This window comes from Loxodonta africana, chromosome 4, assembly GCF_030014295.1.
Source record: "Loxodonta africana isolate mLoxAfr1 chromosome 4, mLoxAfr1.hap2, whole genome shotgun sequence".
Lineage (NCBI taxonomy): Eukaryota > Metazoa > Chordata > Mammalia > Proboscidea > Elephantidae > Loxodonta > Loxodonta africana.
The window spans coordinates 43420260-43438179 of record NC_087345.1 but is presented as its reverse complement, the minus strand read 5'-3'; the positions used below and the strand labels follow the sequence as shown (position 1 = coordinate 43438179).

At 35.3% G+C, this 17920-nt stretch overlaps 1 protein-coding gene across 9 annotated transcripts in view; it reads right to left on the bottom strand.

Moving 5' to 3' along the window:
- Nucleotides 1-850: 850 nt before the first annotated feature.
- Nucleotides 851-17920, bottom strand: part of ATP2B1 (ATPase plasma membrane Ca2+ transporting 1) — a 128287-nt gene continuing 111217 nt past the window's right edge. For 8 of the 9 annotated variants that reach the window (XM_064283749.1, XM_023559466.2, XM_023559474.2 and 5 more), the window contains 3 exons: nucleotides 14810-14917; nucleotides 12293-12475; nucleotides 851-4103 (listed from right to left, as the gene is read on the bottom strand). In XM_064283749.1, the coding sequence (XP_064139819.1) occupies nucleotides 3792-4103; nucleotides 12293-12475; nucleotides 14810-14917 (603 nt within the window). In that variant the 3' untranslated portion in view covers nucleotides 851-3791. Of the gene's footprint in view, nucleotides 4104-11802; nucleotides 11917-12292; nucleotides 12476-14809; nucleotides 14918-17920 lie in introns of all 9 variants that reach the window. The other variant, XM_064283751.1, reaches the window with a different exon arrangement.

Sequence of the window (17920 nt, the reverse complement as noted above, 5' to 3'; positions counted from 1 at the left end):
TTACTTTCAGTAAGGTGGCGTAACTATCCTAACAAAAGTATCTTTTGATTTATAAAGGAGTGTAAAACAGTAATTTAAAAAGATAAAGGCTGATATGGTGTTTGGAAATAAGGATCTTAGATTGGCTTAGGCTAAATGAAAGAGGCAGCTTCGATACAACCCGCATTCTCTAAAGATGTGAGGAAGGAAAAATATCCACAGGCTTTAAAAACTCCTTTTTCTTATTCAGCTAACTTTTACAAAGGGAACTTAATTCATAATTCAATCCTAATACATGATACATATATAAAACTCAATTTGATACAATGACAAATACCTTCCAGGCCATATATGATTACTTACATACAATCAACAATTTACTAATAATTTATCCTTATAGAAAGATATGGTATTCATAATCACTTTAAGTTTACTCAGTATTTGAACGAAGTTGCTAATCTATGCTAATAATTATTAAAAACTAAGGATAATTTTATTAGTTTTTACCAGAGTTCGTATAATTGCTACTGACGTTTTGATTAGTTAATGAGAAAATAAGGTCTTAGAGTTAACGTGGAATACTAACCTGTTCTAAAACCAAAATATTACACTTCCGTGGGCTGCGGAAATGATCTATTTTGTTTTAAGGGTTGAAGATGGTGGGTAAGACAGTAGGGACCATGTATTCACTTTCACTTTAGAGGCAAGACCATGCAAATTAGAACACTGATTCACTGTAACGCAACCATTAACATTTCAAGCACATTATAGAATTTTCATCTGACATAAAAAATTTCAAGTAAAAAGGGTAATTTCAAGATACGATGTTCAAATTAATGTCAATATTCAAAAAGTTCAGTCCCCATTCAGAAACAGATAAACAGTATATTTATTAAATGAGTTAAGACAAATAAACTTTACAAATAGACAAATAATAAAAGGCTCAGTGGCTAAAATAGATGGTAAGCATCATTTAAAGAAATCAACACCATCACGGTATCTCCGTTGGCTTACACGTGTAAAAAGAAATTTTCAAAGAGCAATTTCACAGAAATGAAGCCAGTTTTTTTCTTATAAACAAATCACCATTTCTTGGTTCAAAACTGACATCTGTTATGAAAATTACCATATCACATATTTGTAAGATGACAAGGAGTAACTCATCTTCAAAGTGCAAGTAAGTCTATATACAACCACAAAAAAGGCAATGATGAGGAGACAAGGATTTTTAAAAAATATACAAAGATTAAAAACATTTGGGATGCAAAATTAAACAATTTTTTGGTTAGAGGATAAAAGAGAAAAAGTGATTGAGTTACAGAGGCTGATTTCAGCTATACATACTATATAAAGGGATCCAAGATCTTAACAGCTTGCTTGCATTTTTCTCTACTTACATAATGCTCTGGAAATTTCTGGTAGAAATTACAGTGTCTCAAAGAGAGAAATACACACTAAGCATGTCTTGCTACTACTTCATGGATGTCATAAGACCCGTTTATGGATTAGAGTTGGTGTAAAAAGCCATTGCCTTGAGTTGAAAAATGAATACTGTAAAAGCTCAATACAAATCCCCCAAAGCACATGCACTTCTAAATCTTTTAGTAATTACATTCATATTTAAGCATAACCAAAATAAAAAGTAAAACTAACATTTCCCTTTTCTCTATTCCCTATGCCTCGTAGGCTCTCCAGTTGATAGGGTCAATGTTCATAGTTGAAAGGGTTCAAGATAGTCTAGTCCACCGCCCTCATTTTATGAGGCTAAATGATTTTCTCAAGGTCATGCAGCAAGTTAATGGCAAAACCAGGACTAGAAGGCAGGTCTTGACTCCTAGCCTAGTATGCTTTTCAGCATATCATGCTACCTCTTTTTACAGTGTGATGTGCTATAATTACCTGATGAATAAAATGTACAGTCACAAATGCTGACAGAGCCAATGTGTTTCTAAGAATTGCAGAGGATTACTGCAAGGATTGTTAGAGAGAAAAAGATTTTCCCCCACCCACCAAAAATATCAAGCACCATCAACTAGATGTTTCTTTGCTGGGTCAGCACTTTCAGACGTTGTAGTAGTCCTCGTAAACTTCATGTCAGCCTGAGGATAATATATCTGGTGAAACCTGGGCCCTAATACGATGTCAGTTCCTAAAGGGTAAAGACAGAGGCAAAAAGAAGGTAGACAGATAAAGGAAAGAGACAGAGAGCTGACAAATCCAGTTGGCTTAGAGGTGAGCACTCCAGTATATGATTAATTTTTAAGTCTAAATAAATATGTCTTTTTAGGACTTTTTCTACCTTTTCATATAATCTCATTTTACCTAATCTGTTATTTGGCCACTTAAAAAATTAAAGTAAATGTTATCAAGACAATGGTGGTCACCATTTTTTTTTTAAACTGTGAGACTATTTTACACAAAACTAAATCTATGAAGAGCATCTCAAATGGTGAAATTGCAGTAATTTCCTTACTCTGATTCTATTAGATTACCACCAAGCAATTAAAGTGGTTCTTCATAGGGCTGTTACCATCTTGAAATTTATTCCAATTGTGGCTAAACAGAAAAGACTAATGTGCAGAATTGAGTAAAGCAGCTGAAGTTTCTTTTAAAAAAAAAAAAAAAAAGTTGCCGTGTATTTATTTAATAAAAGGGCATATTTATTTATGTTTACAAACAAGTTTCAAAAACAAAAGGAAAACATGTGCTTGTACTTATTAACCTTTTTCAAAATGCCAACAGCCCTCATGCTGTCTGAAGGTTTCTAAGGATTGATTGGAAAAAAAAATCAACACAGTTCACTCACAGTTCACCAAGACATCACTGAACTAACATGTTTCGACAAAAACAAAAAGGACTAAGGTTCTCTTATAGTTGGAGAGTTTGATTTAATTTGATTTGCCTGAAATAACAAAAGCGTTTCAAGCATCTTTCATTATGTAGTTGATGTCCCGCATTAAACAATCTACTAAATTCTGAACAAAAGGTTATTAGCAAGGTTTTCAAAATCTTTAAAAATTAAACAGTTGTTTCAAAACCATTAAGTAGTAAATGTATTTAAGAAACTAATTAGGACAGATGCCATAACTTCATTAGAACACCACTGCTCGTGTTTTTTTGTTTTGTTTTTTTTTTTTTTTAAACAAAGCATTAGTGTTATCTATTTGGCTATTAGTATTAGCAATTTATCTACAATATTTAACAAGGTAAATTGTAGGCAAAAATTTAGTACAGTTTCAATAGAAACACCCCCCCCCCTTTTTTTTTCCTGAAAATACAGCAGTATTTGAAGGACTAATTTTTCTCTGCATCAGTTATAAGGAAGCTTCCCATCTATGAACAGGAACAAAAAAAGTATCTACAAACCTTGTAAACAGATCTGTATCATTTATAAACATAAATAATCCAAATTATTAACAGCCAACAGCAGAAATTAAAGTATCAATTCAATGATCCAGGGCTCTTTTGCCTTGCCCAGCTCCACTCCTCCCTCACGCCCACCAAAGGCTGAGATAAACTAAGCTCTGCTCATACACTGCTCAGGACCATTCTTAGGTACTGATGGTCCACGGGTCACGTACGCTGAGTTACTGTTTATCTGTCAGTTCATTTCTCCCACCCCCCAAAAAGCACCCTCAGTCTGGCAGAAAGCTTTGCTTTTTTTTAAAAAAATAAATCTACATTCGTACAAGAGTATCTTCTGTTGAAGTCCAAAGACAAGAATACTATCTTGTCCGTCACAATATGTGAAAAGACCCAGTTTCGATTTGTTTCTTTACAATGCAGCTAGTGTGTTCACATTCAGCTTACAATCAGAGCGATGTTTCCAAACTGTGTAGTGGGCTTCCTGGGGATGAAGAGGTAGCAGACTTGTTCATTTCTATGGTGAGGTGAATCCCGCTGTCAACGGCGTTGTTGTTTTTGTTGGGAGAGGGCGGAGGGCTGGGGTTACGTTTTGTAGGAGCATCATCTTCAGCATCAGTGTCATCAATAAGGGGGATATGGGGTTCTGAATCTTCTATCCTAAACTCAGGATGTGACATGAAGTTGTGAATCGAACTTCTTGATTCCGGTTTTTCTAACCCTTCATATAAAGAACTACGAAATGCATTCACCACTCGAATCTGTAAATATCAGAAAACACAGAAAGATGTCAGTACGTTATTAACTTAAGAACAGTCCCTTTATGAGTCTGAATCCACAAACAGCTAGGTATGGGTGAATTATATTTGCATGTAATGCAGTGGAGCTTGCAATACACTGTAAAAAAATGAATATTTTAGTAGGACACTACAGAACAACAAAACCACAGACTCTAAGAACTAAGAGCTGTTGATTTCAAAGTAATACTAAGAAAACCTCATTGTCACTAGCTAAAAATTTAATAGCCATTTTATAGTTTTTCCTAAGAAAATAAAATCAAACACAAAACAAACAAAACAAAAAAACATACACAAGCTTAGCTGATCTAAAGAAAAAAAAATATATTCTTGAAAACAATTCATATAAGTTAAACAAATTCAAGCACAAAGGGTTACTATTTATCATGCTAGGAATCAGGGTGTCACCGACTATGAAAAAGCCAAGCAGATATAAGCTGAATGTCACAATGAACTGACATCTACCCCACAATTCCCTTAATTAAAAAATAAAAATAAAGACACAGGCCAAATAAATATCTATAAAATGCCATTAAACAGCTATAAATAGTTGAGTATATGCCATTCGTCTATAAAGTGTTAGTGTTTTTCTGTGTAACAGAAAGATTAAAACTTAAATCAATTTACATACTATAGATCACTACAAAGATTAAAAAAAAACAAGCACAAAGAAGCAAGCAAAAAAAACCCACACCCTGGGATTTTTCTATGAAAATGTCCCTAAGGAGAAGACACACAGTTTTCTAGTATTTTCACCCTTAAACATATAGCTCAACAATTTCTATCACCCTCCTTCCTGGAAGTCTGCTGTATGGATGGAAAGAAGTTATCATGAAATCAAACTTAAAAACATCACTGCACACAGTAACATTAGGTCTCATTAACCTGGTGTCATTGATGTTTAAAAAAAAAATCCAAACAGTTGAGCACCTACTATATATACATGTATATATATATCAATAAAAATAGTGTTCACTTTTGCTTTGATCCAAATGAACTGTTTAATAATGAAGACATCATTTACTCAAGTTAAGAGAAGTAAACATTCTGATATTCAAGAAAAAAAAGATGTGGTCACAAAAATCACCTCATGAGACAATTATGAAATAAATTTATTCAAATGGACATTTGAATATACTGTTTAAAAATGTAAGGAAGAGTTTCAAAACTAATCTACTCAAGGATGTTCTCTCCTAATTTACCAAGCAGGCTACTTTAAAGCAGTCCATGTCCATATTCACTTAGTCCGTTATATGGAGAGTACGGACCCCTGGTGGTGCCGTGGTTATGAGTTTGGCTACTAACCAAAATGTCAGCAGCTGGAATCCACCAGCTGTGCCTTGGAAACCCTATGGGACAGTTCTACTCCCAATAGGGTCGCTATGAGTTGGAATCGACTCAACAGCAATGGTTTCTTTTTAATGGCAAGTACAGCATCAGAGATGAGTGAGGACAATAGAGCTAAAACGTTTGGGTATGAATTCCAGTTCTGCCACTTACCAGCTGAAGGAAAATGGGCAAACTATGTAAATCTCAAAGGTTTACTTGGCTACAAAATGGGTAATGGCAATAGTACTGACCTTACAGGGTTTAGGAGATTAGTTAGTACATGTACAGACTTAGTGTTGGTTTTTTGTTTGGTTTAACTAAATACCAGGTCTTCCTGGAGTTTAATGTGCACATGAATCACCTGGGCACGCATTCTAAGAAGCCCCCAGTATTGTTGATGCTGGTGGTCCATAAACCACACTCTGAGTGGTATGTATATTTCCTATTTCTTTTATTGCTCTTGTTCCTCCTCTACTAAAATGTAAAGTGTTTCACGTATAGTATGTAAACAATGCTTGCTAAATATACTTTTATAATTATACAATTGATTATTTATTGTGAAATCCTCCTATAATTCACATTTTATACATGTGGATATTTTGCAAAAAGTGTTTAAAAAAAAAAAAAAACTCTGTCGATGTCAGTGACCAGTAGGAATGAAGGAGAACACGAATTGGAAAGAGAGATTCAAGTAGACCAGGTAGTAAACTTGATCGATGACGAGAGCTGTTGACGATCACCGTGGAGTTGTTGCTTATTTGACTAGGTTGCTAACAGAACTAGAGAAATAGTTATAAGTTTTCTATCACTTCTGTTCTATTTTGTTAGTACCAGTCAGGGCAGAGGAGAGTGAGTGGTTAAAGAATCCAGGAGGAAACAAATGCATTTTCTGAACATGCGAAAGATGCAGAACATACCAGTAAAAACATCTCAAACTTAGGAGAGCAGTATGAGGTCATGTTACCGATTTAGGAGCTCACAAAGCTCTATGAGAAGCAGGGTGTCAAGAGTGAGCAGGTGAGGGCACTAAGTTTGTGTGTACACACACTTATACACACACACTTGTGGCTGGTGAAATCAGATTAAACCTTTTTTACCCCAAATATTCAATTCTAGTAAGAATTTTTCCTTTCAGAAAAAATTAAAAAAAAAAAAAAATCCTAGAATTTCAGAGCTTGAAAGGACATGAGAGAGATTTTATTCTCACCACTTTATAAATGATAAACTGAGCAATTGAGAGGATAGGTGACTGACTTGTCAAGGTCATTCCTAATCAGTGTCAAGAGTCTCAGAACCAAGGTTTCTGAACTCTCATTTCCAGGTTCCTTGGAAGTGAACGTAAGAATAGAATATTTACTTAATAGAATGCAGTATCTCAGAAGATTAACGCTTCTTCCCTCTGACTCTTCTTAAGTCACATGCCGACTGGTAATTGGTGTCAGCACAGTAAAAAGACAGCTTAGCAAAGCTCCAAAGCAATACAATTTTCCAAAGTTCTCGCATTAGATACACAACAAAACCCATCGTCAATGAACCAGATTCCTTTTACACTCTAAGAACAGAAATGAGCGAGCACTCCAATCTCAGGCATGACATTGAGCTAGCTTACACTTACTGATTTTTTTCTTTCTCTACGTCAAATTCTCACGATACAGTAGTAACTCTAAAGAAAAAATAATTGTGTTCAGGTAGGCAGTAGACTCTATCAATACCACAAAGAATTCAGTTTAAGCAGAAATGTAAGAAGTAACCCTAACTACCCATTCTTGAAAACTGAAGCCTTGCATTTATTTTATTCTTTTAATATCTATTAAGAACCACTATGCACCAACATCATTATCACTCTTAAAATTGAAGAAAAATTCATGTCAAGAAAATTATGTCTAAATTATCCAGTACAAAAAAATCTGAGGAAAGCACATATGAAGAACACATAATAAACAAAAACAAAAAAATTGAAATGATTATTATAATCATAAAGTAACTTTAAGAAACTAATCAAAAACCAGGTCACGTACCCTGCAAAACCACCCATTTTTCCTAAATACAACCTTAACTTTTGATAGTAGAAAGGCGTAACAACCAATTGTCCAAAATATGATATGAAAGGAGACAGCTTTAAAACACTAGGCTATTTAATCACTAGCTGGTATATCTTACTTTATACAACAGATTGCCTATTTCTGAAATTTGTTTTCATTATTACTTTCCCTATGTACTAAGAAAATAATTGCAATGGTAAAGCAAAAGATACTTGGAAATAAGAAAGAAAATCCTAGGTTACTTTCCAAAGTTGGGTCCTTGCATATCGAATTTTCTCAAAACCAGATCCACTTCTGTAATACATAATGTCTGAATTATCTGGGACAGGGCTCAGCAAGTTTTTTCTGTAAAGGGTCAGACAGTAAGTATTTCAGGCTAATATTATAGTCTGTCACAACTACTCGACTCTGCCTTCATAGCACAAAAACTGCCATTGATAACGCTTAAACAAGTGAGTGTGGCTGTATTCTAATAAAATTGTGACTCAAACCTGGCCCAACACTGGTTTTTGGGAAAAAAAAAAAAAGCTTTATTGGAACACAGCCACACTCACCTAGAAGACCAATTTGTCTTTCTCTCAATCTGTCCTCCAGGCAGGCTCAGCTAGCTGTTGATTCAGCAAAAGAATTTACTAATGATGAACACTGATATTATAGAATGTTTTTTCCAAAGACCTTTAATAGTAAAGATCTGAATAATAAATGAGGGGAACAAAGGTGACCTCTCCAGAGTGGTTTCAAGCCTAGTAACAGATGAAGTTGAGATGGATAATTATTTCTTCCATTTAGCAAGGACTCCAGTAAGTCCAAGAAGTCTGACATTCACAGGTATTTCTACATAGGGCAGGAACACAGTGAGGACTAAGCCTTTCATCAAACGTATTAACATTATCCATTAATTCTGTATATTGGCTGATGTTCTGTGCCATCTAAGAAAATGCACCACCAGCAAGGTTGAAAGAAAATTATGTTAACAGCAATACAATTACTACAACTGTAATGATAATTACCTCACATGCATTATATTATATATAGTCCTTGGATGCCTCCTTATTTCCAAAAACACAGAATATAGAAATGAAGAAGTAAACATCCCAAACCCTGATAAAGAAACACCTACAAACCTTCCCTTGCCATTCTCTGACGTTTGCCCCAGGAATGGAGTGCTAGTTCCCCAGGCCAACGGATCTTAGGTTGGCATCAGTATGGCCTAAATTTACCTTTCCATCATCATCAGCTATGGCCCTGGCCTCATCTCCTAGCAACTTGGAGACTTTCATACATAGGTGGGCAGAAGAGAGACTGGTGCATGTGAGTGTGTGGGCAGAAGAGAGACTGGTGCATGTGTGTGAGGAGGGTTTGTGGTCAATTTGATATTTAAGATAAAATCAGGAACATAATTAAATGAAAAAACAGAGTATACTGAAAATGTGTATGTGTATAAGGTATATATATGATACCCTCCCAAATAAAAAAGAATAAGTCAATTATTTAAAACGATGCTTAAATAAAAATGCACAGAATATGCATCAGTCATGAGATATCTTTCCTGAAAACGTTTAACATGAAGCTAATTTGTCAGAAAATAATCAGACAAAGCCAGACTGTAGGACACTCTCTAAGACAATTGGCCTAGACTCTTCCAAAAGGTCACTGTCAAAAAATAAAGGCAGCAATGGATGCTAGCTCAAAAAAGACAAAAGGACATTTGGGGGCAACTGAAAAAATCTGACAGTGGGCTATAAATCAGGTTATTTCCTGCATGTGATAAAACAGTATGATTATACAGGATGCATCTTATTCATACCAAAACGAAAACCCAGTGCTGTCGAGTTGATTCCGACTCATAGCGACCCTATATAGGACAGAGTAGAACTGCCCCATAGAGTCTCTAAGGAGTGCCTGGTGGGTTCGAACCACTGACCCTTTGGTTAGCAGCCGTAGCACTTAACCACTACGCCACCAGGGTTTCCATCTTATTCACAGGAGGGACAAACTCAAATATTTAGGGATGAAATGTCATGATGTCTACCATCTACTTTCAAATGGTTCAGCAAAAAAAATAAATAAATAAAATAATGTATAGAAAGATAAAGTAGTGCTCATATTAAGAAGTGTTTGCAAACCCAAGTAAATGGTTTCAAGATGGGGGGAACTTTCAGGATAAAGTCTTAGTTTGGTTCCTTCATGTAGCATATGAATGGGCCTTATCTTCCACTCCAGCCTCATCGACCCCTCACATTTTATTACTCTTTAGTACCAAACAAGTTATTGTGGCCTGGAATGCATTCTCTGCTTTTCTTAACTGGCAGATTTCATCAAGGGTCAGCTTGGGAGTCATTTCCCAGGGCGGATTAAAGACCATCCTCAGTAATAATATACTGTTCTATTATTCTTATCATGTAGAAATTTCCAGCTACTTTTTTGTTTCCCTCACTAGACTTCTAGAGTAGCCTGGGTATACGGTAGGCTCTCCATAAATGTTTGTGGAACGTAACCGACGAAACACTAATAGTAAAGCATGAAAGGTTGGGTAGTAAGAAGCCCTAGAAAGCCAGTACAGTATAAAATTCAAATTCAGGGTAGAGGGAGGCAACTGAATTGACTGTATTAGGCCTAAGGCTGGAGCCTCTGTGGTGCAGTGGTTAAGAGCTCAGGCTGCTAACCAAAAGGTCGGCAGTTTGAATCTACCAGCCGCTCACTGGAAACCCTACGGGGCAGTTCTACTCTGTCCTATAAGGTCACTATGAGTTGGAATCGACTTGACGGCACACAACAACAACAGGCCTAAGCAATTTGTATTTGTCATCTCATTGAGGTAGGAGTTACCATGCTAAAGTTACAAAGAAAGAATCATACATGTTTATACTTGTAAATTTAACATCCTATCTAGTGTTATCGGGTCAGTTTGTCCTTAGAGCACTTGTCTGTTCTTGTACTATACCATGCTGCCATTGCTTACTAGCCCTGTAACCAGACACGTCATTTAAACACCAAATCAGTCTCCACACCTGTAACATGGGGATAGTTCTTGTTTCGCCTGTTTTACAACATTGTTAAAAATATCAAATGAAGTAACCGAGCCTTCTGAAAACTATAAAACCTCATGGAAACTGCCAAATATAAGGAAACATTTTTTATTACATAGGCTTTGACTTCTTCTGAGCTCCAGAAAGGCTTCTGTCAAGTTGCTGAAACGCACAATGAACAGGCAGACATTGAGTAAATTGTCCTCCTCAAAACAGTACTGTTTTCTCCTTCAATTTATCCTCTCTACAGCTTCCCATCAAATATGGAAAAGGCAGGCCTCTACCCAATACAAAGATAACCTTAGGTGCTGGAGCAGATTTCTTGGGTGGGGGCAGGGGACGGGTCGATATCTTTAGTGCTTCCAAAATACAAGAATCCACCATGAAATCAGAAGACGAATCCACAGTAAGGATAACATAATAACATAGATGATAATGCTTTTAGGGAAGTCTGCCATTTTCCAAAAACCTTAAAGGAAGTTTCTTATTCTAGTCAATTAATGGAAATTACAGACATGAAATTGTTCAGTAATTAATCAATGGTATACTTTTCCTACTTTTTTTTTTTTTTGAACACTTAAGATAGCAGAGCATTCCTTATCTATGGTGTAGTTTTAAGTTATACTGATTATACAAATGAAAACAAACACCATAGAACTTTTAAGTTTATACAGAGACCCTCTTTTAAAACAAAACAAAAATCCAAAGCAAGGCAAACAAAATTCAGGCTAAGAAAGCAAGCAACTAGCTCTTTTACTTAGACTACTAACTTACTTTTCTAAACTGAGAAAGATGAAAGTCAAAGTACTAAATTCATTTTTAGCTTTAAAAATGCAATGTCCTTGTTCTCTTAGATCAGTTTCAAATCACATGCTTCTGGGACCCATGCAGTATGAACATGTTTAAAGGCATATACTCAAAAATTTATAGTAGTTTCACAAATTCTAAGCTACAATTTTATTCCCCATATTAATTATAAGCATAGAGATAAGCTCACAGATTTCACATCTAATCTTTGGTTGTAAATTGTTCCACCTGTTATCTAGCCCGCTAAGAAATAAAACAACAACAACGACAACACTTTGAGGTCTCAATCCACTTTACGAAAAGAAAGCTTTATGAAAAGCCTGAACAATGAATTTAAACATTAAGGAGAAAATGAGAAACGTTAGGTGTGTGAAGTAGGAAATGTTAATTTCATGCACTTAGGAACACACACTCACACCCCACAGTAGTAGAAGCAGTAGAAGAGGAAAACACTACATGTGTAGGGGTAGAAATATTTGTTACATCATGATGCTGGCTGGCGATGGAGGGTTGCCGCCTTAGAGCCCCCTGAATGGAACTTCCACTCTGGAAAGCATTCACTACATCCATCTGCAAGGAATCAGAGATTGTGACAGCTTGCTCAGCAAGAGAGAGAGAACAAGAGAAAGAACCATTCCATCTATTAACATACAAAAAGTAAAGAAAAAGGCACTTTGTACACAGCAGATAAATAGGCAAGAGTAGCATTTTGAGATGAAGGGGGAAAAAGCTAGGAAAAAAGGAGCTTAGAGGAATATCGACACATTCTTTCATGACCCTTAAAACTTTCGCTCATTCCAGTCACCAGTATTATTTTTCAAAAGAATAAGTTTTGTGGGCTGGGAAGGCTAGAAAAGAAGTTAAGGAGCACACTCAAGTCTCCTCCCCAGGCCGAAAAGCCCTGCTTGGCCCCGTCACCTCTCCTACCTGTCTACCAGGCCCGTACCTGTGTCTGGATTCTGTTCAGACCTCTAAACCACAAGATCTGGCCACGCCGCAACTCCCTTTCCGCATGATCAATTTCTTCAACATCTTCTGCTAATTCTTCCTCAGGTATTTCTTCCTTTTGTGTCCCATGACCAGCTTCTTTTAGGAATTTTAAACGGCTAGTTGGAATTGTTGAAATAAGCTACAACACAGGGGAAAGAATTTAGAAACAAATCCTATCAAGTGCAATTAGTGATCAACTTTAATACAAAAAATATTACAACTTGAAAGCATATCCAATTCGCTTTACCAATGAAGTACTGAGATCCTGTTGCTCAGACTTACTTTCCAAGAAAAAAAGATAATCTTCTGGTAGCTACACAAGTGAAGGATAAAAAGTTTCCCTAAATGGAAATTAACCTGATTATATTTTTCAAATTTTAACTAGGACATATACGACAGTAAATTACATGGCCATGCCTTGATATATTTATTTAAACTATTATTAGCTGTATTTATTCAAAATAAAATATAAAGGACAGGAGGCTTTACTGGACATAAAACAAGTTTATGTTAGTGCTGCAGAGTTTATGAGAAAAACATGCCTAAATTCAAAAAAGCTTCAAACTTAAATTGAAAAGTTTTATTAAATGAACTTTTTTTTTTAAATGAAATATAACCATTTGAAATTGGATTAACACTGATTGATAATGCCACCAAATAGGAACAGATGCCCCCAAACATAAAGGATACAAAACACCAATAAATATGTACTAACTTATAATTATTTATGGCCATTCCTTAAGGCAATATGGCTTATCAGGAGGAAGCAAGCATTCAGTCACATACAGAACTGCTTGGGGAACTGCCAGTCGAACCTTCTAATTTCAAAAAGGTGAGACAGGCTGAGAGCCACATCGAGAGACTAAGACCCTGGGTCTCTAGGTCATCAAAGTCAGTGCTTTTTTTTTTTTTTTACCATGGCATACTTAAAATCAATAGAAGACGTCAATCAAAGAGAGTAACCAAAGTCCACTGAGTACACTGTATCGACAGGGAAATTTCCTCTTCCTAAAGTTAGGTAAATATTTTGGGAGGTTGTGAGGTTTGTTCTGACCATGGGGGAACCTTATAAAATAATTGAAATGGTAATCAAAAAATAAAGCTGAACCCAGTATGGATCCTACTTAAAAAAGATCTCTTTTAATAAGGTTTTCAAAATGAGTACGATGAGAAACCTTAGAACCTAGACATACAATGAAGAAAAAGATGAGATGAAAGGTAGGAGCCCTGGTGGCACAATGGTTAAGCACTCAGCTGCTAACTGAAAGGTCAGCAGTTCAAACCCACCAGCTGCACTCCTCGAGAGAAAAGATCTGGCCATCTGCTCATGTAAAGGTTACAGCCAAAGAAACCAGATGGAGCAATTCTACCCTGCCCTGTAGGGTCGCTGTGAGTTGGAATGGACTCGATGGCATACCACTAACACCACAAAGTTAGGCAAATACTTTGGGAGGTTATGAGGTTTGTTCTGCCCATGGGGGAACCTTAAAACGTAATTTAAATGGTCAAAAAAGAAAGGTGAACTAAGTATGGATCCTACTTAAAAGATCTCTATTAGTGAGGTCTTCGAAATGAGTAAGATGAGAAACCTCAGAGCCTACAAATATAATAAAGCAAGAGATAAGATAAAAATGATATAAAAATTGAGCTAAGTGTAAGTAAAACGTGGATGTTTGGTTCGACTGACTTGCAGAGTAATAATACATTCACACAAGTTATATACTGTAATATACATGTTAACTTACGAAAATGTTAGTACAGATTCTCAATTAGCTAGTTTTTTAGTAACGGTAATGGGCTTAAAGTGAACTATGCACACCACACTACGGTATCACTTACTTAACTTAAAAAAAATAATGACACATTTGCAAATAAGTTACCTACTGTAAAAAGTGACGTATATCTCATTTTTAGAATATACATATACTTTTAAAGCTAAAACCCAACCAAAAACCAAAAACTTTTAAAGTTACTCAATCTAAATAATCTAAAAGAGTTACTTTGTAGGCCACTTTTTCCAGATACCTTTATTTAAAAAAAAAAAAAATTCTTTACGTGAAGCTCAAGATTTTTTCTATGCTACATTTTGGATTATTTAACACAATCAAAAAGTCAACCGCACAAACTAATTTTACATTTTTGTAAAACAAATTATTCTAAAAGTATAAAAATAGATCAAGCATAAAAATATACAGATAAGAGCATCCTAACTGGCTGTAAACATATCGTCTTTAATAAACGTAAAACTCATTGTAAAAAACAAGTTAAAAACTCACTAAGAAAATTAAAATAGTCTCTTCTCTGTATAGGCAGGTGACATACTGGAACAAATACTGCATTTTTAAAAAACAAATCCATAAATGGCCTCTCTTGGTAACTACTTAGCATCAAATAACAAAACTGATGAAAGAAAATAAAATACTAGAAATTAAAAAAAATCACTTTAGGTTTAAACAAATAATGAGATTTTTACCTGGCCCCAGAGTAACGTTCCCATTCCTAGGAATATTGACCATAGCCACTGTTCTATTGAAAGTTCTGAACAACTGAAAGGTTTTCCACCAAACTGCACAATTATTATCTAGAGGGATAATCAAGAGTAAATTTATTGAAATCTTTCAAAATTTTCAAATCAATACTTTTAAAAATATGCAAATTTTTATCTTCTAAAACTCAGGCTGAACAAGTATTACTGTGATGGTGAAGTGTATTATAATATTTGCAAATGAATATATGACAAATGAAATAAAGTCTCTAACCAAAATATCAAATACATGTATATTTTAATTATGCTTACATAAATAACAAAAAAATTCTTATGACCAAGAAGAATAACTTCATACTATTTGCAATGGAAAATTCCAAGTAACTACATTCCTCTGTATTTACTATAATTCTTTGAATAATTTATGCCTTTCTACAAAAGACAGTGCACTTCTGTGGCAAAGACCATGTTATAGAAAAGCGGACATAATATTCAATCTCTTTTTCCCTGTATAGCTGTTCATTCGCAGGTAACATTTCGATGTTACGATAAGTATGAATGGACTGGAAGAGGAGACAGGCAACTTGCGAAGTTCTATGAAATATGCACTAGCTCAGGTGACACGTCCTCAGAGGTTTGCTCTCCCTTATAAAGACAGTCAAGTCCAACAATCTATGTAAATAAAATTCATAATATAATACTTACACTTCTCTTCCTATTTAACAAGACCTAAAACAGTCTGTGTGGAAATATTAAGACTTAAGTAGCTATATTCACCCTCTTGTGAGTCTGACAAGCCTCTCTTCCATATGGCAGATAGTAGCTGCCAAACATTCAAAGGAAAAAGAATCATTTCAGCAGTTTAACATGTTCAAATTAAAAAAAAAAAAAAAAAAGGTTTTTTTTTTCTAACTCCATTCCTAGCAATTGTACTTTATTCCAATTCAAGTGATAGGTAACTGCCAATTCTACTATCCTTCAAAGTCAAGAATATTTCTATGCTTATATTCCCAACTTGTTTGTTAACAGCCCAACCAGCTGGACTGTAACTGATCTGACAATCTCACTTGGGTTTTAATAGTGACATAAAAATAGAATAATTTTCCTTTGTAAACTAATAATGAGCACAAAAAAAGTTCAACACGGATTTTTATTTGTGCTCTCAAAATGTTTTAAATTTAAACTTCATCTTTTTTTTGTAAAATAAAAGATATAAAAAGGAAGATATTATAATACTGGGGAAACAAACCAATGATTATTTTGATTGGCTAGTTTAGCTTCACTAGGAATACTAATCTTTTGCTTTAAAGTTGGAAGAAATAATATTCTTCAGTAGACACCTCAGATCAACACTGTACTAGGGAACTGTAGTTTCAACTTCTGTCATTTTATTTATCACTGTATACTACACGACTAGGTTAATATAAATAGTAATGTGTACTTTAAAAAAAATTTAAAAATTTTTATTGTGCTTTCAGTGAAAGTTTACAAATCAAGTCAGTCTCTCATACAAAAATTTATACACACCTTTATACTCCTAGTTGCTCTGCCCCTAATACGACAGCACACTTCTCTCCACCCTCTATTTCTGTGTCCATTCAGCCAGCTTCTGTCTCCTCTGCCTTCTTATCTCCCCTCCAGACAGGAGCTGCCCACACAGTCTCCTGTTTCTACTTGAGCCAAGAAGCTCACTCCTCCTCACCAGTATCATTTTCTATCTTATAGTCCAGTCCAATCCCTGTCCGAAGAGTTGGCTTTGGGAATGGTTCCAGTCTTGGGCTAACAGAAGGTCGGGGGGCCATGACCTCCAGGGTAGTAATGTATACTTTTAAATTTTGCATATTTAAATGGACTACTGAAGCATTTCCTAAATGTGTACTAAAGAAACCAGGTGTTATCTCTTAAACAGAATATGCTGAATTAAACAAAGATCAAACAGGTTTCCTAACTGTACGATTTCTACAAGACTTTGAATTGTTTGGGGGAAAAAAAAGCAGCTGATATCTGAGTGTTTACTTATTGTCAAGCACTAAGTGCAGAGCTTTATACGCGTGGTCTTCTTTAATGCTTCACTAATTCTATGGTGTGACCTAACATTTGATCTCCATTTCACAGATGAAAAAAATTGTAGCTTATATAAGGTCATACAACTAGCAAGAGGCAGTGCAATGATTTGAACCCAGGGCTGACTGACTCCAAAGTTCACACTCATAAGCACTAAATTATATTGCTTTAACAATCTCCAAGAGGTAGGTAAGAATAGGAAACATTTCCTAAATGTATCATCTGATGATTTAAGGGTAACTCCAGGGCTTAATGTTTCTTGGAACATATTTTGAAAAAACAGTAATTTTGTGTTAAGTGCTACAAAGAAGAAAAGAAACTACAAGTATTTACAAAGATCTAAGGATTATTATGTACTTCATGATCTATCATAAAAAGGGTAAGAATGAGAATCAGCTGTTAAATAAAATAGAAATTAAATTTAATACAATTTATAAGGCGAAGTTCTCCAAGTACTTCAGATCTACAACCAAGACTCTGGGTAGACTGCCTAAGAAACAAAAGGAAGTATGTGTAAATCAAGGGTCACATATTCCCACCTAACCGTCAACAACAGTGCTACCCAAAAGTGTTGGCCCATGACAGGGTAAGGCACGTTCACTAAAAGGTAAATCAATGCACTATTTCCTTCGTCAAGGAACTTTTACTACAACTACTTAACCACCAGCAACAATAAAAAATCCAGCAGCAACAACAATAAAACCCTCACCTGAAACAGTGTGATAACTGTTGCTGATTTATATCCTGGTCCGAACTCTGTACCTCACTGTGGACCAGCAGCTGGTCCTCAGATCACACTTTGAGTAGCATTGAAATTCTTAGATCTTCACTTCTAAACATGTACTGTCCCTGTATGATTCCACTGTTGAAAAGGCTCACTTTTTAATTCTAAATCTTATTTTGTTCACTGACTTCCTGGTGTAAACACACACAATTCACTCATCTGTCTTAATTCCTGATTCTACCATTAACAATCTTTTGTACAGAAAAGTATCATAAAGCTGAAAATCATATAAAGACACAGATGTAGTACAG